This window comes from Diadema setosum, chromosome 8, assembly GCF_964275005.1.
Source record: "Diadema setosum chromosome 8, eeDiaSeto1, whole genome shotgun sequence".
Lineage (NCBI taxonomy): Eukaryota > Metazoa > Echinodermata > Echinoidea > Diadematoida > Diadematidae > Diadema > Diadema setosum.
In genome coordinates this window covers 3,849,808-3,875,947 of record NC_092692.1, presented here as the reverse complement: position 1 = coordinate 3,875,947, position 26,140 = coordinate 3,849,808, and the positions used below count along the sequence as shown (strand labels likewise).

Sequence of the window (26,140 nt, the reverse complement as noted above, 5' to 3'; positions counted from 1 at the left end):
AACGTTCACTTCGCATGAATGTACTCATACGTAAGCATAGCAAAAGCAGAACAAAGCACGCTTTTGTTTGATTACTACACCCTTTGCTTGAGTGAGAGAATTTCACCAATCCCCCAGACAAGTCTCACTAACAAAAGCATTATCTTAAAGAGTACAAAGCACAAGAAATCTTGGTACATAGCTACACCCGTGGACATATACAACTGCCACAGTATGACGTATGTGAGCGTGATAGCTATCCATAAATGTTGTCATCAAAACAGCAAGTCTTGGCAATAGTATTACAGTTTGGAGTTGTTTTGATGGTAGATGTTGGCTTCTGTGTCTGCTAAAGTTTTGTTTTGTTTGCTCATCTTTTCTCACTCTTTTATTTTTTTCACCTGATATGGGGACAGCTGTAGCCGGGGTCGTGGATCCCGACACACTCGACCTCCGGGGAGTGCCCGCTATCCCACATGCCCGGCTCACAGGTGCGGCAGAGCTTGTCCAAGGTGCAGGGGATCCGAACCAGAGTGCGAAAGTGGTGTAGAAGGCTGCGGGCCTATCAGGCAAGAAATTTGACAAATTTTGAAAAGAAAAGAAATTGAAAAACAAAACAAAACAATCACATCATGTCTACTGCAAGAAATACAGCATTACATATGTGTCATTGTTGAATATGCTATCTACATGGCGTACGTGTACATTCATGAAACTCTACCTAGTAGTGTACGTGATGAGTAGATGTTGTTCACTTGCTTAATTACACAGAGTAATTTAGATGAATTCTACATGCATTTGCTATTAGCCATTTTTTTTTCTTTTTTTTTTACTATTTGATAAAGTTTTGTTCAATTTGTGCAAAACATTCTGTGCCCTAATACATAAAAGCTGGGATTGAACGTAAGTCAGAAATCAAACATAAGTCTCTGAATACTAAGTTCTGATTGGCCGATGTCTGACTTACAATAGTATGTTTGATTTACTGATTTGTGTTTGATTATCAGTACATCTTTTGATACAACGGGGCCCTGGGGTGGTATTCTGAAGATCTTCCTAAGTTTCTTCCTAAGTTTCTTCCTAAGTCAGAAACTTAGGAAGTGCCTAGGAAAGACAGAATTGGTATTCTGAAATTTCTTCCTAGGCACTTCTTAATGCAAATTAGGCCATCCTTATCCCCGCCCACGTCCTTTCTTAAGCCAATACGAATTGCCGTATCATAAGGAACCAACCAATGACAATCGCATATTACTATGACGTAGGGTCAAATACACGTGTGCGCGGCATGTCCCCTTTCTCACGCTCATTTCGCACATCAAAGTACACGTGCGCGCAGTGAATGAAAAGCGCACCGATCACGATGTCTGCAGCTTACTATTCTTAACAACATACTTAGGACAGCGGTGGAGCTTTCCTAAATATCTTCCTAAATTTCTTTCCTAAGTGCATTCTAGAATACCAACTTCTTCGTAAGTCATAAATTTGCATACTCCCGCCCCCTTCCTAAGTTTCTTCCTAAGTCTAGGAAAAAACTTAGGAACAGACTTAGGAAGAAACTTAGGAAGATTTTCAGAATACCATTTAGGAAAAAATCCTGACTTAAGAAGAAATTTCTTCCTAGGAAGGATTTCAGAATACCACCCCTGGTCTTTCTGAGTTGCCCATGTAAATTCATCCTGTCACTAGTTTTTGCGACAGACACCCAGAATTAATCTGTATCAACCCAGAACATCTGGGTCCACGTCACCCTAGACACTGGGGTCCGCATCATCCGAGCACTATGACACCAGGGTCCGTGGTCACCCTAGGCTAGAACCTCATACTAACTTTCTACCACTCTATGCTACCCTACTCTTGCAAGCTTACACACAGGTTCATTGTTACGACAAGAATAGAGTATACAAGTATAGAGTATAAAAACTCTAATCTTAATTCACATAGTATATTATTGCTATCTACATCTTTCCAAGCTGTTTGTATATTTTTTTTTTTTTTTCAAATTTAGTGGCTGTCACAAAAGGAAGTCTTCCTGTGATGACAGGTGGTAAAATTACAAGCACATGATTTCCTTCTCAAAGACCAATGTGAGAACTTGACCATGCACAAAATCAGCACAAGTTTAAAGCACTACACTATGCTTCAATTCGTTATTGTCCTTTTGCCAGACTACCTTTTTGAGAACAATGTCCCCGTTCATCTGCATGGACAGGTTGCTGAAGTGGAGTAGCATGTCGTCGGCTGGGAGACTCTGCTGCACGACGTCGTCGCCATAGACAGCGATGATGCCCAGGCAGATGAAGAGGTGGAAGTAATCAGTCTGGTAGTGAGCCCAGCAGGATTCCCACATTCGCAGCGCCTCCGCCTCGCAGAACTCACGCTTGAAGCAGAGCAGGATCCACCTAGAGCAGCACAACATGAGCAAAAACATGGAATATAACAAATAGCACAAAGGCAACCTGCTAATCATCGTGCACTACATAATACAAATCATCATTACAGGGATGACATTGAGCTTTGTTGAAAAAATCGGAAATCAACATTTTCAGGTGATTTTGATGTCCATGGAAAAAGCAAAATGTGTGTAGACTTGAGAAAAAAAATCTGAAATCAGATTTAAATCTACAGAATATCATGCATTTCATTATCATTCATGTTTTCCGCAAGGACAGAACATAGCACTGCAGAAATATGGGGAATGGGAAGTTACACTGGTACACAACAGATTACTGGCAATGAGGAGTCATACAGGGCAAAAAAAGAAAAAGAGAAAAAGAAGAAAACATATGATGAAGTCACCTACAAAGGAAACTTCCAATGGACCAGGGCCCCATTTTATAAAAAGTTGAGATGATAGCAACTCTTGCTGGAATTGCAACTGTCATGGTAATGACAAGAATCTAGCTACCTTGATTGGCTGTTGCTATGGGAAGATACCATTCCAGCAAGATTTGCTACCTTTTATACAAACTGATGACCACTTAATGGTTTGAAGCCAAAATCATATTCAGGCTCAAAATGAAGAAGTTGCACATATTAAGCGAGCTTAATCAAATTAAAAAATAAGTAAATAAACAAATAAACAATAAATGTTTTTCACCTCAAAAACAAATGGACATTTTATTAAGAAGAAAAAACAAACAAACATACATATTATCATATCATTGGCACCTGTATGAATGAAGTAACATGGGCAAATCACATTAACAAAATAATACTTGTGGCAAATATTACCACATAATTCTAATGGAATTCTACTATGTGCTACCATCTGCCTATAAAGTCCAATGCCACCATTCTGCAGGAGGATTTTGAATCAATGTCATCCACTGGCTCTTACCTGTGGCAGAAGAGGAGTTCCATGGCATCATCGATCTGGACGAGGTGGTTCCAAAACTCTGGAAGCATCAACTTGATGAGTTGTAAGAGATAATTCTAACAAAGAGATGAAAAGATAGGAGATTTCAGAAACTTGATTACACTGGCCCAATTTGTTCATTTATTTTCCACTCATCACAAGAACACTACCTTGCAGGAATGCAGTAGCAGAAGCTATACAATACGAACTCTTACCCAGACTATATAGGATGAAGTAAAACTTCATCTTGACATAGTTCAAAATTAAATGTCATAAAACAAAAGATTTCTCTGTTAAAGACCAGAAATTTTCGCTTGCATGAAACTTCATTACAAATTTGCAATGAGCCACAATTCACAAAAGTAAAATGCACATGAAAGTTTTTGTCTGCACAATCCAGTACATGTAGTACATTAATAAGTTTTTTTTTTTTCCCATGTTCAGCAAATCATTAAAATTTCATGCCTAAAAAGGGTTGTCAGCTCCATTTCAGGAAAATTTCATGCTACAAATGTTTTCAGTTTTACAGTATGGAATGATTGCTAAAAAATGAACAGACACAATAGCTTTGGAAAATACATCAACTACTAATCACTATACAATACCATCATTGTCTTTTCATTACTGACAAGCTGACACAATAGGCAATTCCCTTTTATGAATGCAACCAAAAACCATGACCAAGCCATCTCAGGTGACCATCACATGCTTCTAACAGATTATTAGGATTGCAGGATAAAATGAATCACACTTTCCGATCAGCTCTCAAGTTTGCTGCAAGGAACAGGTTTGGAGATAATTGTCTGCCCTTTTTTTTTTTCTTTCTTTTTTTTTGTAGTTATCAACATCATTTTTATCTCACACCTTCTAATTTTGTCACAGACTCTGTACAGGAGTAAGGAGGGAGTGTGAGAGCTCTGGGGGATTGTACAGCTGTAAATCATAATTCAGTTCTTATTGTATCACTTATTCAATAGGCTGCAAGATATACCTGGCCCTAGAATATATGTATACTGCATGCCCATTTTGGTAACTATCTAATATCTAGAGAATCTCTTAGTACATAAGGAGTAATCTCATATATGTTCATCAATACTCAATATTAAGGGCATATTAGTAGAAAAATGCAGAAATCTTGTAATAGCAACCCTCCCCTTTGGTTAGTCAGATTGCATAGTGCATGGAAGTATTGCAACGGATAATAAAACAAGACAAAAAAGACAAAACCAAACCAGGGGCCTGTTTCATACAGATTGAACGTACGTTGTAATCGATCATAAATTGTGTTTAAATAAATAATTTTGCGATTGATCACAAGTAACGCTCAATCCACTGAAAGTTACGCTTGATTTTTCTTGAAACCAAGCATAATTTTCTTTACGAAACAGGACTTACGCTCAGTATTGAACTTACACTTGATTCACTGAGTTACACTCAATAAATCGAACGTAAGATTAACTGCAACTCTTTACGAAACATGCCCCCGACTACGCAAAATGAAAGAAAACAAAGCATAATTTTCCACAAAAACAGACAAGCGAGGGCTCACTAGTTGCAGCTCCATGTCCTCATCCTTGGGTGAGCTGACAAAGATGACGTTCTGCATGAGGCTGTCAAAGCACCAGAATGCATCCGACTCGTCCTGCAGCTCAGCTAGGATGGGAGCCAGGAGATCTGACATGCCTTGGCTGTAGCCGGTCACGGGATGGTACACAGCAAAGTTCAGCAGGATGTTCCTGTGTGTGGTGAGGGAAGGGAGAGAGTGTGTGATGATAGGAAACCAATATTGACTCCTTGCTTCATTCATATGTGAGGCATGATGTGAATCTTATTTTCATGAATTTCACTAGTATACCAATATTTGCAAAATTAACACCTTGCATAAATATTGCCCCCAAAACACCTTGCATAAATATTGCCCCCAAAACACCTTGCATAAATATTGCCCCCAAAACACAATCAGCTCCTGATTACCATGTTTGTTTGTTTCGTCAATACCAACTTTCACGAACTCTTCGATCCTCAACTTCAGGCCTCTTACATATTCCGTTTTCTATGAAATCTTGGGGGGAACGAGCTTTCGCTCACGCTGGACCAACACTGTGGAATTCACTTCCTCGTGAGCTGAAAGACTCAAGCTCCATAATATCTTTCGGGAGTAATTTAAAATCCTATTTGTTTAGCAGTGCATTTTGAAGACCAGTGCCTTTTGAAGACAGACTTTCATGTCTTTTGAAGACAGACTTTCATGTCTTTTTTTTTCTTCTGCTTCTTCATCTTCTTCTATTACGGTGATGTACTTCAGTCTGTTTGCTTTGATGTAAAGCGCCTTGAGCATTTAATCAAAGTGGAGAACGGCGCTATAGAAATTGCATGTGTGTATTATCATTATTATTATTATTATTAAGTGCATTATCAACAAGGTGGGAAAATGTTTCTCTTACATAATAGACAAAACTTCTAACTCATTCTGATCCATCAGTGTGGTTCCCCATCAAAAAGTCAATCACTTGTGAAATTGTACAAGTTCAAACTTACAAAATATAACATTTATAAAGTATAGCTAGTCACTTAAGGTGAACCACATGCAGCATTTGTTAATTCTATGGTCTCTGCATATGAGACAGACCACTTTTGCCTGTTTGTTATATGTGACCATTGTGTGTTGCAATGTAACAAAAAGACACATTTTACAAGAAAGAACAACTTAAGGTCATAAATTATGTATTGTAACAAAATCTACTCTCTATTATGACAGGTACTAGTTAGTTTCATGAATTTAAATTGCTATATGAGAGAACTATATGAATTTGAATTGTAGAAACATGATATTGTTTTTCCTTTAGGCATGACAATGTAACATCTGTCCTTGGAGCCAGTTGATATTACAGAGTGCCAACGTGATGACATGGCAGTGCTTTTGTTATAGCTTGGGATGGAACCAGGTGTGCACATAAACACTGTGGCTAAGTGAGGTTGTTCAAAGCCAGTTGCCATGACAATGAATGGCTATCACATCACACTTTGCTATTCTACCACCACTAACATTATCATTACTATTATATGAGGATAATCAATGTTCATGATAGGCATCAACATTTGAATGATTATCAGTACCTCTGTTTGTATCACCACTGTTATCACTATCATTCTTGTTTAATTGCTATGATCACCATCAGTAAAACATGAGGAAAAGAAAATGAATATTAACAAAAAGTAGTCATCTACTTTATGATGGCAGTAGATGGGTTTATATCTCTGACTTACCTCATAGTCTCAACATGGGGGTTGTTCTCGCCCTTGAAATACGGGTGACTCCGATCCGTTCTGACGACGTCCTTGTCCACGGTGCTCTGGACGCGGCGGTAGAACGTCTTCATGTCTTCCGTTGTCATGCACATCCTGCCAGTAATTTGGCAATGTGATATTAAAGAGAAGGTTCATCCTGATATTATGTTGCTTTTGATGAAAAGCAAAAATTTGTGCTAATTTGGGGGGGGGGGGGGAATCAGGGAATCAGACACACACAGACACACACACACACACACACAAATCATGAACTGTTGAAGTTTTATAGGGTAAGACAAATTAGCAACTCCATGTGACATAGTTCTACATTCAGTTGGTACCAAAGAACAAACAATCATTAATTTAATTTTCTTGTGAGAAAAATATTCATCAGACCTGTTGTTGGTACATAATAAGAGTAATATGTTTTTGCATGTTCTAATCAGCACATAAATTCTATCAGTGGCAAGATATTCGAGAAAGATAAAATTTAGTGAGATATTGCGTACAAAACCATGGAGTGTTGCTCAATAGCTGTTTCTAATATTCAGTTGTCAAATTGTCTGTATAATTATGCTTCAACAGTTTTTTTTTTTCATTGTTTTTCTGTGTTTTTTTTTTCTAATATTTTCAATGATCAATTTCTCTAATTGTTTGTGGTTTCATATAAAGCAAACTCATATCAAGATGGAATTTCTCTTTAACTGCAAGATGCATCTATGCAGAAAATAATGATGACAGAGTGGATATTATTCCTCTGGCTGTGGATCAGTGGACATCAATCTCCACCAGATAATTCTCTTTCTTCTCTCTTCTATGTCTCTAACAGCATCCCCTCCCACCACCACTCAATCATCATGACTCATGAAGAAGACCTTTGTCCCAATTAAGCAACCGTCCCAGTAACACTTGTATTAAAGAGGTCTGAAATTTAACCATTTGTGTAATACATAGTGTATAGTGTTAGAAATTGGACCATACAGCATGAGCTTGAACATACTGAAATAATACATAGTATATTGCTTAGCAATGAATCCTAGACTTCCACTAAATATTTCTTCACACATTTTATTCTATGACAAGAAGTAGGGAATGTCATTTGCTACATATTTTGTTATAAATTTATTCAACTTTATACAGTGTCCATTTTGTACAATTATTTCATAAAGACGTTTTCCTCTTTAGGCCAATGTCTCATCTTGTCTAGACTGTAAAAAACATCATACATGTGATGTGCCAGCTTTATCCCATCAAAGCCATAATGCTCTTTTTAATATAAAGTCCTGACTTACCCTTTCAGTCATATCAGTAGCACATGTACAATATACACTCAGCAAAAACAGAAAGTAAGCACTTTTTCAAGTTTATATTTCTCATGGAATATTTGGCTAAAAGTTAATGTATTATATATCATATTGAAGGTTATTCAATTGGCTATCAGCCTAGTAGGGCAATAAAATAGGAAACTTTACGCATGAGTGAACACCTTTGTGTTTCTCTTCCAAGACACAAAAGCAAAAATTGCAAAATTGAATGAGTTGTCATTCATGCGCAAGTGCTCATCCATATAACAATATCTCTATAATATCTTTGAAGCCCAAATATCAATGAAGGAAATAATAAGGGAGAAAAATGAAGAATCTTGGGTCAAGCAAAAATTCAAATGAAATAAGAGACGAAGAAATATTAATAAAAATAGTATAAATTTCACTTTGTTTTTAAATTAGGAGAATTGTAAATGACATTTGGTTCTACAATTTATCTCATGAATCTTTGACTTCCTTACTAAAAAGAGTAAAATAAAGAAATTCTGTTTATTCAATCATCTTTATGCCATTGCTCCCCATGTCGTTTGAAATTTAAGCTGACAAGAAATTCTCATTTTCCTCCTGTAGTTTCCCATTTTGTTTCTGTTTGAGGTTATAAAGAGATCTATAAAGAGAACAAAAACTTGTTTATGTTTTTTCATTTATGTCTCTCATTGTTTTAAAATGGCTTTTTGTTGTCATTGTTATCTTGAAGGGCATTACCAAATGAAAGACAACTTGTCAAATTTTGCAATTTTTACTTTTGTGTCTTGGCGGGCAAAAATGAATGTGTTCATTCATGCGTATAATTTCCTTTTGTATCAACCTACCAATTTGATAGCCAATTAAAACACCTTTAATATGGTATATAATACATTGATTTTCATCAAAATCTTCTATAAAAAATAAGATCTCGAAAAAGTGTTTACTTTCTTTTTTTGCTGAGTGTATATACAATTGGTGCAATTACATTGGAATTACCATGACGGTATTAAATACCTTGGTAATTTGCATCATTCTCATTGGATAAATACCCATCAATTGATTTTATCGTTCAACCAGTCAAAACCTGAAATTGAGTAAAAAGTCTCGTGAAAAAAGAGAGAGTAAAATTACAATTAAAAAATCTAGATATAACCCCACCCCCTTATCAAAAACAGATATTATGCAGAATATGATGTTCATTTCTTCATCTCAAACATATTTGTAATGTCTCAAGATGAAAAATATGAAAAATGAAGTTCAGGTGAATGCACATGCCTTAAAGGTAGAGGATACCTTTTACAGACCTCCCAAAATGCAGCAAAACATTAAATATGAACCTCAGAGGACTTGTTTAGGCCACTGCTGAGAAATTTGGAAGTCAACAGTTATCTACAATTTGAATAATGCACAAAACTCAGCTACTCAGTAGTTCTGTGTGTCAGCCACACTTAAGCCTTTTTGTTGCAGTCTTCTGTATTTTTTTATCTATAACACAAATCTAAAAGTATAAGAGCTGATGTAATAACATATAGAGTGTGTGGCAAGAATGTATATAGAAATGTTTGTAAGTTTTGATGAACTTTCTTCACAAAATATACATGATGGACACACATGCAGTGCATGGGTCTGCAAAGGTAGCCTAGTAATGTACTGGAATTTACGGTGAGCCCCGAAAAAAATTCAATTCAAAATCTAACGGTCAATAAAAATGAACTAAATGTTACCTTCCACTTTCAATACTTTATGGGAGTTTCTAAAATGATACTCTCTTCAACATACCACTGTATTTATACAACTCTTCATTTAAGGCATGCAAATGGGATTCCCTACCTTTAAGAACTGAAGGACCACTGCAAATCACATGCTTGATGCACCACAGCAGAGAGTAAAACACAACACTTCTGGCACCCTTCCAGACATAGTCATAAAACTCATGGAATTTTCATTTCCCATGCAAGGCTTACTGGTATGTATATGAGGTGTCATTTGTTAAAAATCATATTGCTTTTTAAAACAGAGGTTGCCGTCACTTTACTGTGAAGTTAATGTCATTACACATTAGACAGGGCTCAACATTAGCTTTTTGTCTCTGACGGTTCATCCAGGCCCCCAAAACCATTAAATTTGAAATGTTGGTGGCCACAAAAGAAAAAGTAGTGCTGCTAAATAAGAGGAAACATAGCAATCTATTTTGAATCGTAGTTGCCAGATCGTGCCACCAAACGATATGCCCTTTGAAAGTTTGGTGGACGGACATCAATTTTTAGGGGCCCCGGGCCATCGGACCGCCGCCCTGCCTTAGACGTTAATCACACTTTCAAAATAGACATCCTCACCTCTTTTTCTGTATATCCTCATATTCAAGTCTCTTCTGACCCCTGAGGGCGTTTCTCTCCTCCATGGTGGAGTCAAATGCGTAGAATCCAAGAAGAAATGGCCACACACTCTTTCTCAGGTACTCATCCACGCCGCCAAAAAACACCATCTGATCATAATAAAAACAAGCATGTAGGAATTAACTAAAGTCACTTAGCAACAAAATATATTACATATCATCATAACATCTGTATGTTTCCAGGCACATTACTGAAAATGCTATCTGAACATATCCAAATAATGTAACTACATGGCCTTGATATGATATGTAACAATACTTTACTCCGGCAACTTTGTTCATCAAAAAAGAACAAAAAGAACAAAGATGTAACCTTGTGGGACTAATGATAGCAAGAATACAAAATAATTTATTGTTACTTATGATACTGAGACATGGATGCCTTTTATGTTGTTGTCATTTCAGTGTCAAACTGCATGTTGCCCAACCAACATACTGCCATCATGGTCATAGGTTTTCTTTAACCCATTTAGGACGGACTGATTTTGCTACATCACGCATTTCCCTTAGACACTTGCCCGAGTATACTCGGGACTCGTTCCCAACGAATAAAGGATGATATAGGTGATAATTCTAGAGTGCGTCAAGTTCTTTGATATGTATCTATACACATAAACATGAAAATTACAATCATTAGTTGATGCATGAAATAATGAATACCTGTTACAAACTAAATCACCACAAAATTTTGTGACTAGTGAACGCTAATACTGTAAAAGTGGAAATTTTCGCGGTGTTGAAATTTTCGCGCATTTCGCGCAACCAGAATCTAGCGCGAAAATAAAAACACGCGAATATTTTTGCTTGCCATACGTTCCTGTGCGTGATGTCTCGATTCCGCGGAATCAAAAACACGCGAAACTCTTCTGACCCTGCCTAGCGCGAAAAATTAGTCACGCGAAAATATCCACTTTTACAGTAGTGAAGATGTTGCTTATGGACGAGTCCTGAGTATACTAGGGCAGGGGTCTATGGGAAATGCGTGTTGTAGCAAAATCAGTCTGTCCTCAACGGGTTAAGTATCATCAATATCTAAAGTGTTACGCAATATACTTGGAAACAAAAACGCTTATCATTCTCTTTAAAGGACAAGTTCACCTTCATTAACATAAGGATTGAGAGAATGCAGCAATATTAGTAGAACACATCAGTGAAAGTTTGAGGAAAATTGGACAATTGATGCAAAATTATGAATTTTTAAAACTTTTGTGTTGGAACCGCTCGATGAGGAGACTACTACCGCTCGTGATGTCATATGAGTACAACAGTGTAAAGAAAATGTAAAGAAATTCAACATATCTTCACTTTTTTCGCATACTAAAAGAGCACTGGACTTGCCTCTTTCTAAAGGCAATGAGAATAATATTACCCATAACATATATCAGTAACGAGTCAAGGGAATGTGTACTTTTTTCAAAAGATGAAATTTTGTGAAATTCTCTTTATATTTTTCTTATATTGTTGTACGCATGTAACATCATACACTGTGCAGTAGTCTTCTCATCCAGCGGTGACTGCACAAAAACTTCAAAAATTCATAACTTTTGAATGGATTGTCCGATTTTCCTCAAACTTTCAATGATGTGTTCTACTAATATTGCTACATTCTCTCAATCCTTATGTTAATGAAGGTGAACTTGTCCTTTAATATTGCACGTCAACGATTTTACCCATCATTTCTCTGCCACACAATGGATCATTCCAGGAAACTGTGTGGGTCCTCACACATACATACACATGCGGATACACGGCATCCTGCTAAAATATGGATGCCCCATAAATACTAAATTAGCTAATGGGTACATGAGCACCACACGCAGAGCTCAGCATCCTGTTCTGTCCGTCGTCAAATCCGTGAGATGCCATTCCATTGAGATGGAAGTAATCAGGCAAACAAGATGTGCATTTGATCCCAAAATGCATTTTAGCTTAAATCAACACAGAGCTACTTCCATGATGTGGAATAATGTGCAAATTGACATGGGGGGTTACTAGGGGTGAACGTTTCCATTACAGTGCACTGGTATTTTCCATCCATTCTCGCTCTCTCTTTCTCTCTCTTTTCTTCTTCTTCTTCTTCACTGATAATTCAAAAGTGTATACCACTCTCTCCCAATCGCCAGTTGAGAGCCAGAAGGGCACTATTGCATTCTAAGATCTGAGCATAGATAAAAACAAAACAACCAATTTACATGAAATTAAAAGTTCATTTTATCAAAGGTGTGTACATTTATAAGCATTGTTTCAAATATAGGGTAAAATAATGCCTTTGTGGTTTCAATTCTTAACATTTTACTGAAATGAAAAAAAAAATATAAATATGCAAAACTGACACTATGATGAAGTGAAGATCAAGCTCAACAATGTGATACCAATACACAATATGCCCAAAAACAGCAATAAAGCCCTTCTGGTTCTCAGCTGAAACAACGTTTAATGCAGTGATACCACTACTTCAGTCCTCTGTACATTTCAGCATCAATGTCTACCAGAGGAGGCCATCTTCAATTTGCTCCAATATTGTCACTTTCCTGGAGAGGAAGAGGTTATTACTACCTGACATGGTTCGAATTTGGTATCGAGAAGCTAAGACCAACATACGGCATTCGGCAAATTCTGAAGTGAACATGTTCATTTCCGTTTCCTTGCTTCTTCCTGCCTTTGCTCTCAGTCCATTCCCCCTCCCTAATATGTTAAAACCGTAGATGGCATTTTTCCAATCTCCTTACAGTATGTAGTGCTATATGCCAGCTTGAGAACATAAAGCAGAAAAAAACATGAGTGCATCTGTTTATACTGCATAGCATCATGGAATATGATTTGTTCTCTCCTTATGTAGAAAAAAGCACTACAGTCTTAATTCTTGCCAGCTCTGGTATACGTTGTGAGATTTGTACACGGGCATTTCTAATTACACCAACGTAAGGCACACTTTAATGAGAATTTCTGTAAAAAGTTGACAAGATTTAATTGGTTCAGACACAACCATTAACACACAACATGCACACACATATGATCACCCATGTATGCACACACACACACACACACTAACATTCCAGGAAAAAAACACACACAAAAACATGAATTTTAAATTCGAACAACTTATTATACAGAATTGTTTGCTAAGCCCTCATGCCATCTGATGAATGTATGATACCATCAGAAATCCAATGTCCTAATAAAATGTAATAGAGCCTATCTAGATGTCCACAGCATATTTGATATTGGAAATTAAAGCTGTATAGTCACCTCCAAACATGTGACATAAACACTGCCCTATGCATTACTGGAGTATATCTGCCAAGCTTGATAACTCTCTCAAGTTAGAGGAATACAACTTCAAGAGGATCTAGAGGGGTTTCCCATTTTATAGACAGATCTCATTTGCAAACATGTTTGATACACTTAAAATAGGTTACTTTTTCCTGATCTGAGAGTAAATTTGAATGTCAAACACTTTTTAAAAAATCTCTTGTGGCTAATCGTAGTCAAGAGGGGTTGTCGTATCAAGCTTTGATTATTGTGGATATGCATATTTGCAATCGGAATAGTTTGACCTCAAAGACAAATTTGCTGAGCTGCAGCCTCAAAGGAGAATGAAACCCAAATACAAATGTACAGTGCATGGATTGGGTGAATGTAGCAATATCAGTAGAACACATCACTGAAAGTTTGAGGGAAATTGGACAATCTATTCAAAAGTTATGAATTTGTAAAGTTTTGGTGCAGCCATTGCTGGATGAGAAATCTGCAATATTTTGTGACATCACATATGGACAATGACATAAAGGAATGCAATGAAAGTTCAACATATTTTCACTTTTCCAGCATAATGTAGAGCACTTGACATATAATTGTACCTGATCCTCTTTCAGGAAGCAGGAGAAATAATGTTACCCTAAACACACATTGTACATCAGTCACAAGTTCAGGAAATGTGTATTTTTCATAAAAAATAAAATTCTGCAGATTTCTTGTATTTTCTTATCTTTGTCCACACCTGACATGAAGAAATGTCATAGTTTTCTCACCTAGTCATGGCTGTACTGAACTTAGAATTTAGACTCTTGTACACATTGTCCAAATTTCCTCAAACTTAACAGGTAAATTGTATGTGTTCCACTACGCTATATTATCGCTGCATTCCCTAAAATTTCAATCATGCAATGTACATACCTGGGTTTCACTGTTTTTTAAGAAATAGTCACTCCTACCAGGGTGTGTACATCAATGTTTTTACTCTTGGGCCTAAGTATACGATTGGCAGGCCAATCAAGTTTGTGACACAGTATGGAGTGTCACATGCAGATTCAGCAGTCTGTGCAAAAGGAGATTAATTTCAACTTCTTCACGCTCCATAACTCAAAGACGTTTGGAAGCGAGTTTCAAAATGTGATAACAATTGAAGTCCTTTGTAAGCTTGAAGCCCATCAGAGTCGTATCTACTGCCCAAGGAGAGAAGCTTCTTCACATTTCAGCCATAAAATGGTGTCTTACCTTGAACAGAGCAAATAACAAGCATTCTGCCAAACCTGTTGAATAGTCACCGCATTGGCAAAAAAAAACAAAAAACAAAAACAAAAAAGTAACAGTATTATTTTTCTTTTTTGCATACTTTTGTAATACAGATTTTCCCTGATATGCAGAAAACTACCTGATTGCAAACACACTGAATTTCTTTTCTTATTCTTCTTCTTTTTTCTTTTTTTTTTTTTGCACTTGTATTTTATGTCTGTAACAAAATTGCTCAAGGCTAGCCTGACAAGCTTTGCATTAATGCAATCTGCTTGGACTCAACGTACCCTTTGCATTGAAATGTATTTCATAGGAACGCTTATGTGTAGCAGCCTGTTACTGGAGGTCCTCAGGGAAAGATGGCCATTAACTGAATACATGTACCTGGATACGCCAGCTCATTCTGCATCAATTCTACATTGCAGCATGAATAATTCACATCAGCTAGCTCTGATAGTGATACACTGTACTCCAGCACACCAATACATACATAAGATAACTACATTTCACAAATTACTAAAATGTACAAATACTTTTGTACAGATCTAGTCATACAAGCTGATGTACAATTTATGTAGGCAACACGCATTGAAATTTGCATGCACTTAATACTGCCAAGTGTAAATAATTAGGTTATTTACTCTCTGCCAAGAATACTAACCTCTATGAAGAGACAGGAATTACAGCTGAACTGTGCAGGTGCTTGTGCAGTGCTTGGGACAAAATATAGACTAAAACATATGACCTACCCAGTCCCCTAAGCTCCCTACTAATCTGAGTAAATGAAATGAACAGACTGACAACAAAACAAACACTTTTAATATGGTTTCTTTTGATGTTATTTAAGGCATTATTTACCATTTGTACATCAAACAAAAACCCAGCTTTAGTGCTTCAAAATAGTTCTAAAATGTGAGTTAGGTATCGACAGCCAATGTAAAAATTTTAATCAGTATAATCAAAGTTAAGTATTCTTGAATATTAAAAAAAAAAAATGTGAATAATCGTTATAATAAAATTGTTTCTAGAATAAACCATCTATAGTTATGGTTTATTGATAAAAAAGAATAGCGATATAGAATCTCCTTATAGTCTAGGCTTTACTACAAAATTTTTATATGGCGGGATTTTTGTGATATTCAACCTACACGTATACTATATATGCATCAAATGTGATAACTTGACCTTTTTTTTTTAATAATTTCTCCCAATGGTAAACAGTACCTTTAAAACTGCATTGATTGCAGTTTTACTTTTATTGTCCTTAAAACCCGATGTTAAAGGAAAACAGAGTTTATCCTCAATTATGTTAATTTCGACACCCTTCAAATAACATGATGCTTTAGTGTGTTGCACATTTCAAATGAACAAAATGCCTGTGACCTACATCTTCATAATCATAAAAACAAAGTTCTAGTGCAGTACCAAATGCGTTCATTACAACCTGTCTGATTACAACCTGTCTTCGACCCCGTTTACAGTTCTAAAATGTGAGTTAGGGATAGAAACTACCAATGTAAAAAAAAAATTGAACCAGTATAATCGATGTTAAGTATTGTCAAATATAGTCAATACGAAATGCGAACAATAGTTATAATAAAAATGTTTCCACACTAAACCATTTACAGTTACGGTTTAATGAAAAAAATAGTGATATCTCCTTACATTTTAGGCTTTATTGCAAAAAGTTTATATGGTAGGATGTTTTGTGATACAACTGACCTACACATATGCATCAAAAATGATATCTTGAACATATTTTCAATTACTGTTCCCAAAGGTAAACATGACTATAAATCCAAACTTCAAAAGTTATAGCATGCTGGTGATGTCATAACAACATCATGTGAGATAAAAACACTGAAACTGGCTCCTTGTCCCCCCTCCCCCCCCCCAAAAAAAAAAGAGAAGTAAAAAAACAAAACAAAAAACAGAAAAATGCTACAAGCGAAGGCATTGAAAAACACACACACACACACACACACACACACACACAAAGAAAAAAAACAGTCTACAGCCTGAAATCTATAGACTACCTATCATATTCCAACTTCCAGGGATGTTTTCTAAACTCATTTATTCGACACACCTGCCTGGCCATCTGTGTCGTGGCCCCCTGTAATGCAGTCTATGTCATCATGAACTAACTTAATTTTCCTACCAGACTCTTTTTCTCAGTCTGTCAGCTCCGACCTTCCCATCAGACTCATAAGGTCTCAATTTCTTTCCCCATCACTACATTTCTCCACATATTATTACTGGAAAAAAAAAATCATTATAAATCTGAATTGAGAGAAACTAGGGGAGGAAAATTTGTATTGAAATGGTTGATTATGTGTGGCAGATTGAACATCGAAGTGCATTATGAAGATGTTGATGTCGGTGAAAAGCGACTGAGATCAAACGAATTTCCTGAGAGGAGGCTGATGAGAAGACTCCAAAGATGACAATGATGTCTACATATTTCAGTACTTTATTTCAGTTTCATCATCCAGTCTGGAGCTCTGCAATGTTAACAAAGGAAGTCTTACAGGACAAGTCTACCTTCATATACCTGTGGATTGAGTGAATGCAGCAATATTAGTAGAACACATCAGTGAAAGTTGGGGGAAAATCGGACAATCCATTCAAAAGTTATGAATAAAGTATCTGTGCAGTCACAGCTGGATTAGAAGACTACTACTGAGTATGATGTTACATGTGTAGAACGATATAAGGAAAATATAAAGAAAATTTCACAAAATTTTATTTTTTGAAAAAAAGTGCACATTTCCTTGACTTGTTACTGATGTATGGTTAGGGTAATATTATTCCCCCTGCCTTCTGAAAGAGTCAAGTGAAGTGTTTCTTAATGAGCGAGAAAAGTAAAAAATAAGTTGAATTTTTTTTATATTTTCTTTATATCGTTGTACACATGTGATATCACAAGCTGTTGTAGTCTTCTAATCCAGCAGTGACTGAGCAGAAACTTCAAAAATTCATAACTTTTGAACAGATTGTCTGATTTTACTCAAACCTTCACTGATGTGTTCTACTATGATCTTTTGCTGCAGTCATTCAATCCATATATGTCTATGAAGGTGAACTTTTCTTTCAAAGCAGCTGCCTCTTTGGGTGTGTGTGCGTGTGTGTGTGTGTGTGTGTGTGTGTGTGTGTGTGTATGTGTGTGTGTGTGTGTGTGTGTGTGTGTGTGCATGTGTGAGTGTGTGATTGATCACGATATATTTCAAGCTCTTCCAGTTCTAAGAGTTATGAGAAGCCAACATGTCAGTGGTGGTGGTTCAGATACAGATAGCTACCTAAAACCACATGAAGACAAAAAACATGAAGATTTAAAACAACAAAAATCTTTTACTAATTACCCCAGTAAGGCACATGATTTGTAATGATTGCATGTGAAATCACACAGAACTTTCAATTATTCCATAATCGAATCTATTTTCCGCACGTCCACGAAGTATATATGTATTGTTCCTCAAACATATGTTGTTATATAATTTATCTCGGATACTACATGAATCTTTTGCAAATGTTTGAACAATATCATTTCATGACATGTATACTTTGTACTATGTTTTGATTTTTGTTGATTGGAAATTTGTACTACTGTATACGCTATAATTTTCGCGTACATAAATTTTTGCGAATTGCCGATGTCACACATTTTCGCGAGTGGTTAAATTCGCGATTGGGGGAACAGAGAAAATATGAAGTGGCATAGAAAGTGTGAATTTTCAACTTACTAGCAACGAATGCTACCACAGCGACTGGGCTGTGTATACAGTTAAACGTGGACATGCTATATGTACGTAAACAAGCTTAGCCAGTATGGTCTGTTTAAGCCGTAAAATGTTTGTATCGTCAAGGCAAGGGATTCATTTTGGAAGGTGGCCCGACCAGACGCTGTAAGTACGCATACCTGCGTACAGCGACTGGGCTGTGTATAGTTATTTGGAAGGTCATATTTTCGCGTATGTTTTTTCTTGATTCTCGTTGATTGATTGGAAATAAACTATGATTGATTGATTGATTGATTTCTTTTTTTTTTGGGGGGGGTGGTAAAAAGAGGGAGATGGAGGTACAAAATTGTAAGAAGTTATGGCTTTTGCACCTTCTATTTTCTCTTTATTTGACAAGTTGGTTTTGTTTTAAATTTCAAAGATCTCGTTTCAACATATGCTCATATGCCTAACAGAAGCAAATCAATTTTGATAAAGTATTCAATCCTGATTTTCATTCATCTTATTGTAACCAAAAATATATCATGCATGTCTAGTCCAGCATTGGGTAGGCATTTTCCTGCAGGGAATTAGCCTTGAATCAAGACTGACATAATGGCAATATTAAACTGGGCAGGCATTTGGGAGGGGAAACTACACCAGCCCACAGCTCAGAAGCCAAGATTCCATAAGACCACCATCAATCTCCCATGTGTGTGATCCATCTCAGAGCGTTTTGCTGCATTGACAAGCCTCGTGTGATGTTCGCTACGCTCGGCAGTCTTCTCCTCTGCATCGCCAAGGATCTTATCTCGTCTAGGTTTTAATTAAGCATCCATCTAATCACAGATAATTTAATCAGTGTCATGTAGGCATCTATTTACCTTCAACCACCTTCTCTTCCCCCATGCACACTTCATGAGCACACACACACACATTATACAGAAATTAAATGCAAAAGAGCAGATTTTTGCTTTTCACGTACATAGCAACCAATATTCTCAGACAATATTCTTGAAAGAAGAGATCACATTCGAGTTAGCATATAGTTTAAGAGATACATGTAGGTTCTTACATTCTGAGGAAAATATGCTATTCATAAAATATGTTAAGATAATAGCTTGAGTTTACACTACACACAGAATATGTAACACATGTAATGATCATGATTTTATCATAGATGAACTAATTCTGGGTTTAAAGGACAAGTTCACCTTCATAGACATGTGGGTTGAGTGAATGCAGCAATATTAGTAGAACACATCAGTGAGAGTTTGAGGAAAATCGGACAATCCGTTCAAAAGTTATGAATTTTTAAAGTTTCTGCTCAGTCACGGCTGGATGAGAAGACTACTATACCCTGTGATGTCACATGTGTACAACGATATAAGGGAAGAATAAAGAAAATTCAACATATTTTTACTTTTCTCACATAACAAAAGAATACTCGACTTCTCTCTTTCAGAAGGCAGGGGGAATAATATTACCCTTAACATGCGTCAGTAACAAGTCGAAGAAATGTGCGCTTTATTCAAAAGGTAAACTTTTGTGAAATTCTCTTTTTATTTTCCTTATATTGTTGTAGGCATGTGACATCATACACTGTAGTAGTCTTCTCATCCAGCAGTGACTGAGCAGAAACTTTAAAAATTCATAACTTTTGAACGGATTGTCCGATTTTCCTCAAACTCTCACTGATGTGTTTTCTACTAATATTGCTGCATTCACTCAACCCACATGTCTATGAAGGTGAACTTGTCCTTTAAATTCACTCTTGACTCCTAACTTTATCCCACTTTATGTCCATGTACTAGATGCTGTTATACACATCTGTTCAAAGTTAATTCTCATAGCACTAAGTTGTGTACAATGTGTGCTGATACAGGTTTTTGCTGTTTCCCTGCCTCACACACTGTATTCTCACTGCTTTAAAAATAAAATGTTCGGCTGACATTTCACAGGCGGGCTGCCATGCATGCCATGTGACCAGGGGAAAAAAACAGCACGCTTCAGCGCGAGATTCTGTCTTCTACTTGAAACAATCAAGCACAAAGAAATTTGCCATGCATCAACCAATCATGGTCTCAGTATGGGCTTTAATATAACTTGAACTATGCTCTTTGAAGTAAGCTCAATTTAGTCTACAAGACTGTCACTCCCCAAGAGATTCCTTCCACATCAAATTCCCCCAAAATTTTACCAGGCTATCTTAAGTAAAGGTCAGCTGACTGATGTGTTCTTTGAAATAATGTGTAATACTGCAATGACCGATACTTTCTCTCCATAATATTTAACCACCCCTCCCCCCCCCCCCTTCCACCCACCCACACACACACATATACACACAAATACTGCAAGACAACATTTCTGGCCTCTTGCAAAAAAACCTTGGGTAACCTTTATATTTTACTTCTAAATAGTCCCCAACTCTGGGTAAGGTAAGAAATGCCCATATAATTAAACATTCTGTCATATTGCCCCACTACTAGGCAGCCTCACAGAGGATTTGTGAAAAAAAAATAAACAAGAAAAATAAACACCAAATGATTAGACTTCCCAGCTTGCTCTGCCATGTGTCATTGCAAGGAGCCTGCAAATGTTTAAATGGCAAAATTTGACATTTTCTCACTTTCCCCAAACCGAGGCACTATAAACGGAGGCCTTCAAAAGCCTCAGGGTAGGTTTTTCATTTTGTTATATTTCACCACTTCATGGAGACAGAGGAAGCCTGTATGGAGCCCCAGACAGACTTCATGATTTGATCTATTCTTATATTCTCAAGGCAGCATTACAGAAGATACACTGAAACTCTTGAGTAAATTGTTGCCAAATACCTCTATTTCAGGGCAAATTTTCCTGGGGTTTGTTAATGGCCTTCGGCAGGTTTTGCATCATTTTATATTCTCTCCAATTCCAGCCAACATTCTCCAGGGGGCCTCAAAAAACGGAGAGTCCTCAATTTTTCACAACTGCTCTTGGGGACCCACTTGGCATAGTTAAATAGTGTACAAGGAAATGTCCTGCTCAAACAACACTTCCTCAGATTCAAGAGAGATGCGCACCTAGAAAGGTGAAAGGTCGCTAATAGCCTTTGGTACGAGTCAGGTGCTTGTGACTAATGTAATAATCATACAGCAAGCGCCATAGAGTCTTCATCAAGTTCACAACACACTACCTGCATTAGTTACACTCATCATGTGATCAATTCTTCTGTAGTATCAGCTTCCATCATAGTAAAGTGCAAAATTCAAGTGCCAAAATAGGGATTTTTCTGCCTACCAGTCTTTCTTTCTTTGAGACAAAGCACGGAAGAGTAAGAGATAGAATGAGAGAATATTATGATCAAATGAAGAGACAATGTTTTGCCAATTATTATTCTTTGAGCAACATACAAGACAGCTACAAAGCATGACACATGATACTAATCATGCTTGAGATATACTTCTGATACCTTTACATGACCTGCATGTTTTGTTTGTCACTGTAAAACCAGACCAAATCCTCAAATGTAAGATGTATTTTCTCAATTGTTGTGGTAGTGGGTCCTGCCAACTATGTGTGTTTAATCTTTTCCGAGTATGCACACCATACCATTGGGGGCAAACAATTGTTGTGCTGTTGTTGGTGGTGTTGTTGTTGTTTTTAATTGAAGGAAAACTTCTTAAATTGGAAATGAAAACTCACTTTCCGCAGGCCAAAGACATCATCGATGCGCCCCTTGTCATCCACGTACGACCACCAGACCTCTTCGGTCAACTCTTGGAATAGACCCTCTTCTGGATGGCAGTCCTCAGCGGTCATGCTGGACTGGATGATGTTAAACTTCCTCAGGAGCTGACCACTGTCATCGTCCAGATCTAGCGACTAAGGAGAACACAGCAGGAGTGCATAATTGACAAGGTCAAATGTCATGCTTGACCACTATTCCAATTAATACTTGACCACATTACATGCATTATGTAGTACAATGTACTTTCTGTATGATTCTATCTGCATCTTAGGGTGAATTTACTGCCAAAATCTATTGTCAAAATCAAACAAGGCTTTGGGACATCTTTACTTGCTTTCAAAAAACCCATAAATGCCTAACCTGTAATTTAACCCAATGCCACAATTTTTTTTCTTCTTCCTACAGCATGCTTTTGCCCCTGTAGGATCAATGACAATAATAATGAAATGAAATCTAGGCTGCAGAATACAGACATCAATTTCGAAAATCACAACTGCTTATCACATCAAATATCTAGGCATCGCTTTATTGAAATTCCCTGCACAGCCTGTTTCCGTGGTAATATTCTGGATGCCGCGGCTCTGAGAAAGCGGCTTACATCGTAATCTAATACCAGTGAGTGATGGGCAACTCTGACATTTGCACTGCAGCGAGAAATATAATCTGTAGCTTGTTGCAGCAGAATTCATCCCCATGGCACGAGAATACATTGTGATTCAGGACAGCTTGCTAAAGCATCAAATCTTAACTCACTGTATGATGAAACGGCTTTATACGAGTTATCATGTACTGCACATACACCTCCTCACAAGTGTGTCAATCAAATCATGTAGCCTACATTCTTAAAGAACAACTAACATCAAATTTTATGCAATACAAATTGAACAAGTCTGTAATATATCCTTCTCATTCGGCTTCTGTAATTCTCCTACCATTGTGTAATTTACTATTTTGAGGAATGATGATGAGTTTTCATACTTCCGATATTCTTTCCCTTCCCTCCTTTCATTCTCTTAAATTCTCTTTCATTACCTAAACATGAAGACACTTCCATCTTGTACTGAAGCATGTCAAAAGCTAATACCGTTTGAATCACAGCTAAAAATCAAGCCAAAGTGTGATACCTCAAGTACACGTACATCACAATAAAAATGAATATTACGAAAATAATATAGCTGTGGGAAAACTTTCCATTTTAACCTGGAATGTAACTCCCTGCTATTGATTTGCATTACATTTGTACAGCTCCTGTAACTCACTTTAACATGTAGGTACGCTTGTACAAATCAGAAGGTGACTCATGTCATAAACCAAGCTGCTCCTCTGCCTCATTTTTTCAAACAATTGCTAAAATGTTAATTAGGAAACCTGAGAACTAGCAAATGTGATCTTGCATCTAAAAAACAGTGAAAAAAGTTCTGACATACTTAGTCTAGGTCAGATTTTGAAATAAGGGATTTGCATGTAAAGACTTTTGCATGCTACTTGTCAAAAAACAGAGTGGAGTGACTTCAGACTGAAGAGATGTAAGCATACGGGTACAAAAACTATGAAAATATTAATTTTACTGAATTCCACACTTTCAAACATAGGATCTAGATACTCCTTAACGAGGAAATGCCAAAACTTGAAAAATGAACATCGTAGACCTAACATACATGTTTGGGTTTTTTTCTTTTGCTTGTTCTTTTGTTTAAAAGGAACAAAAAAAAACTGACCTGTGTGAGCTTCATGATGCACAATCACCACAACCAGATCACTGCATTATTTCCACAACAAAAAGACTGCAAGTAAAACTTGTGACTAACATATTTCAGGTAATAGCTGTGTTGGACTCTATCTATGCAGTCATTGACTGTGATGATCTAATGTTGCCTGATATCCTTGTGCTTACCTTGTTGTGGAGTTTGACACAGTACTTCCAGTGGTCAAAGACTTCTGTCAGCCTGTCCAGCCCACCATGGTGGAAGTGCAGGACTTTGTACTGGCTCTCGCGGCTGGCGATGACCATCTGGCCACAGGTGCAGGACTCATCGGAGAAAAAGACCCGCAGTGACCGCATCTGACACAGGTCAACGGAGAACACACCACAGACCTGATCCCTGGCCGGGGCACTGGCTGGGGAGCCAGGGTAGACAACCTTGCCCCTGTAGCAGACAGAGTTCTCTGGGAAGGTCAAGTTGTAGGAGACCACAGGTGATGGGTGGGTGATCTCTGGGCTGCAGGTGCTACTGCTGTGCAGACTGTAGAAGGGGGCGAAGGGGTCGTAGTTAGCATCTGGGCTAGGGGTGGAAGGCAGGGACTCTTCATCACGATTTGAAGTTGTCGGGGTCGTTGAGCTCGACCGGCGAGACAGCCGGTGCCGCTCGGGAACATCGCTGGAGAGTTGCTCCAGCATCCTGTTGAAGGACTCGGAATCATCAGAGTCCGAGCTGCTGACGCTCAGCTTGTCATCGTCGTCACGGACAAGTTCCTCCTTTCTGCTCTTTGACTGTAGCTCCAGATTCACCGGTCTATCCACGCCCCTTTCTTCGTTCACTTCGCTGCTGTTGAGCAGGGCTGCTAATCTCTGCTCCGCAGACACACCATCACTCTCCGACAACAAACTCTCCACTCTTCCTTGCATCACCTTCTTCTTGGGAAGACCCTGTCTGGTCTCTTGTGAGTCTGTTTTCCTGGGGGCATCACTATCTCCATCCACTGCCAGTGCAACATCCCCACTGATCTTGGATCTGTCACCTTCACCGATACCGGAATCTTGTAAACTGTGAATAGATCCCTGGGGGCTTTCATTCTGGCCTTTACCCACATCCCTTTCAACACCTGACGTATATATATTTCCTTCATCATCCTTGGACAGGATGCTAAAACTGTCTCCACTTATGTTGTCTGCATGGCTCTCGGTCTTCGAAAACGTCTGCTTCCGAATGTCTGTGGAAGATGGCCTCGCTGGACTATTGGTGGCACTAGACCTCTTCCTTTTGTTCAGAGAAGAATTGGGGATCCAGGTCAGCACTAAAGATGTCTGGGTGGGGTCCACCTTCTGAGCCCGGATTGTCAGGTAACCTGGATGGTGCTCCACATTGGTGGAAAGCATGGATGGGGGATGGACACACACATTGTTCTTGCAGAAGATGATCTCCCCATCAAGAGGGGGTGCCCTGACGTACTCGGGATCTGAAATACCCAGGAAGTCACTGAACTTTTTGAGAAATGTGGTCATCTTGAAAAGGGTACAGTTCAGCTAAACTCCACAGTGCAACATCAGTGTGTCACAAATAATTCTTCATGCTGGAAGTCTAGCAATGTCCGAACTTCTTTCATACTGCAAGAGAACACAATGAATAAAACCAAAGATTAATGTGAAATACGAGCAGAATTTCAAATGATACAAACAAACAAAAGTAATGAAAATACTGCACAAGTTGAAGTTCGTTCTAATGGACTGGTTTGCTGACAAACAAATTTGTATGAAACACACATTTATAATGTACGGCTGTTCCCGACAGCTAAAAAGCTTGCCCAAGGCCTGCCAAAAAGAGTAATTTACCTAATGCACACAAACTTGATTACAAGTTATGAAATGAACACTGCATTAAAGAGAAACAGGGTAATTTGAGTGGCTCATTACTGGGTCCCCATGAGGTAAACAAATGGAACATGTCAATAAACCAACATGCTGTCTAGGCTTTTTTTTTTTTAGAGTGCACCTAATATCCTCCAAAGTTGATAATTACGAAGACTTTGTTGTTTTTAAGTTATGATGCAAATAATAAAAGTGACATCAAAAATTATGACCGGTTTTCATCAAGGTTTAGGTAAAAATCTATTATACTGCAAAAATAATACAGTTTGAGGCCCCATCCT

The 26,140-nt window shown here is 37.6% G+C and overlaps 1 protein-coding gene across 1 annotated transcript; it reads right to left on the bottom strand.

Moving 5' to 3' along the window:
• Window positions 1–362: 362 nt before the first annotated feature.
• LOC140232388 (TBC1 domain family member 16-like) lies at window positions 363–25,593 on the bottom strand. The gene is made up of 8 exons (XM_072312514.1): window positions 24,168–25,593; window positions 22,228–22,407; window positions 10,251–10,399; window positions 6,602–6,736; window positions 4,884–5,070; window positions 3,317–3,411; window positions 2,150–2,378; window positions 363–541 (listed from the first exon to the last, which is right to left on the bottom strand). Exons 1-8 carry the CDS (start codon window positions 25,494–25,496, stop codon window positions 377–379), a joined length of 2,469 nt encoding a protein of 822 aa, XP_072168615.1. The 5' UTR covers window positions 25,497–25,593; the 3' UTR covers window positions 363–376.
• Between the last annotated feature and the right edge of the window lie 547 nt (window positions 25,594–26,140).

Bases quoted from the DNA above. Each gene is read 5' to 3' on its own strand.
- LOC140232388 (XM_072312514.1), bottom strand. From the start codon at position 25,496: ATGACCACATTTCTCAAAAAGTTCAGTGACTTCCTGGGTATTTCAGAT. The intron at 10,400-22,227 runs GTGAGTTTTCAT...TATTATGATCAG, and splicing joins ATGTCTTTGGCCTGCGGAAA to ATGGTGTTTTTTGGCGGCGT. The intron at 3,412-4,883 runs GTGAGCCCTCGC...TCTCTTTGTTAG, and splicing joins AGGACATGGAGCTGCAACTA to AATTATCTCTTACAACTCAT.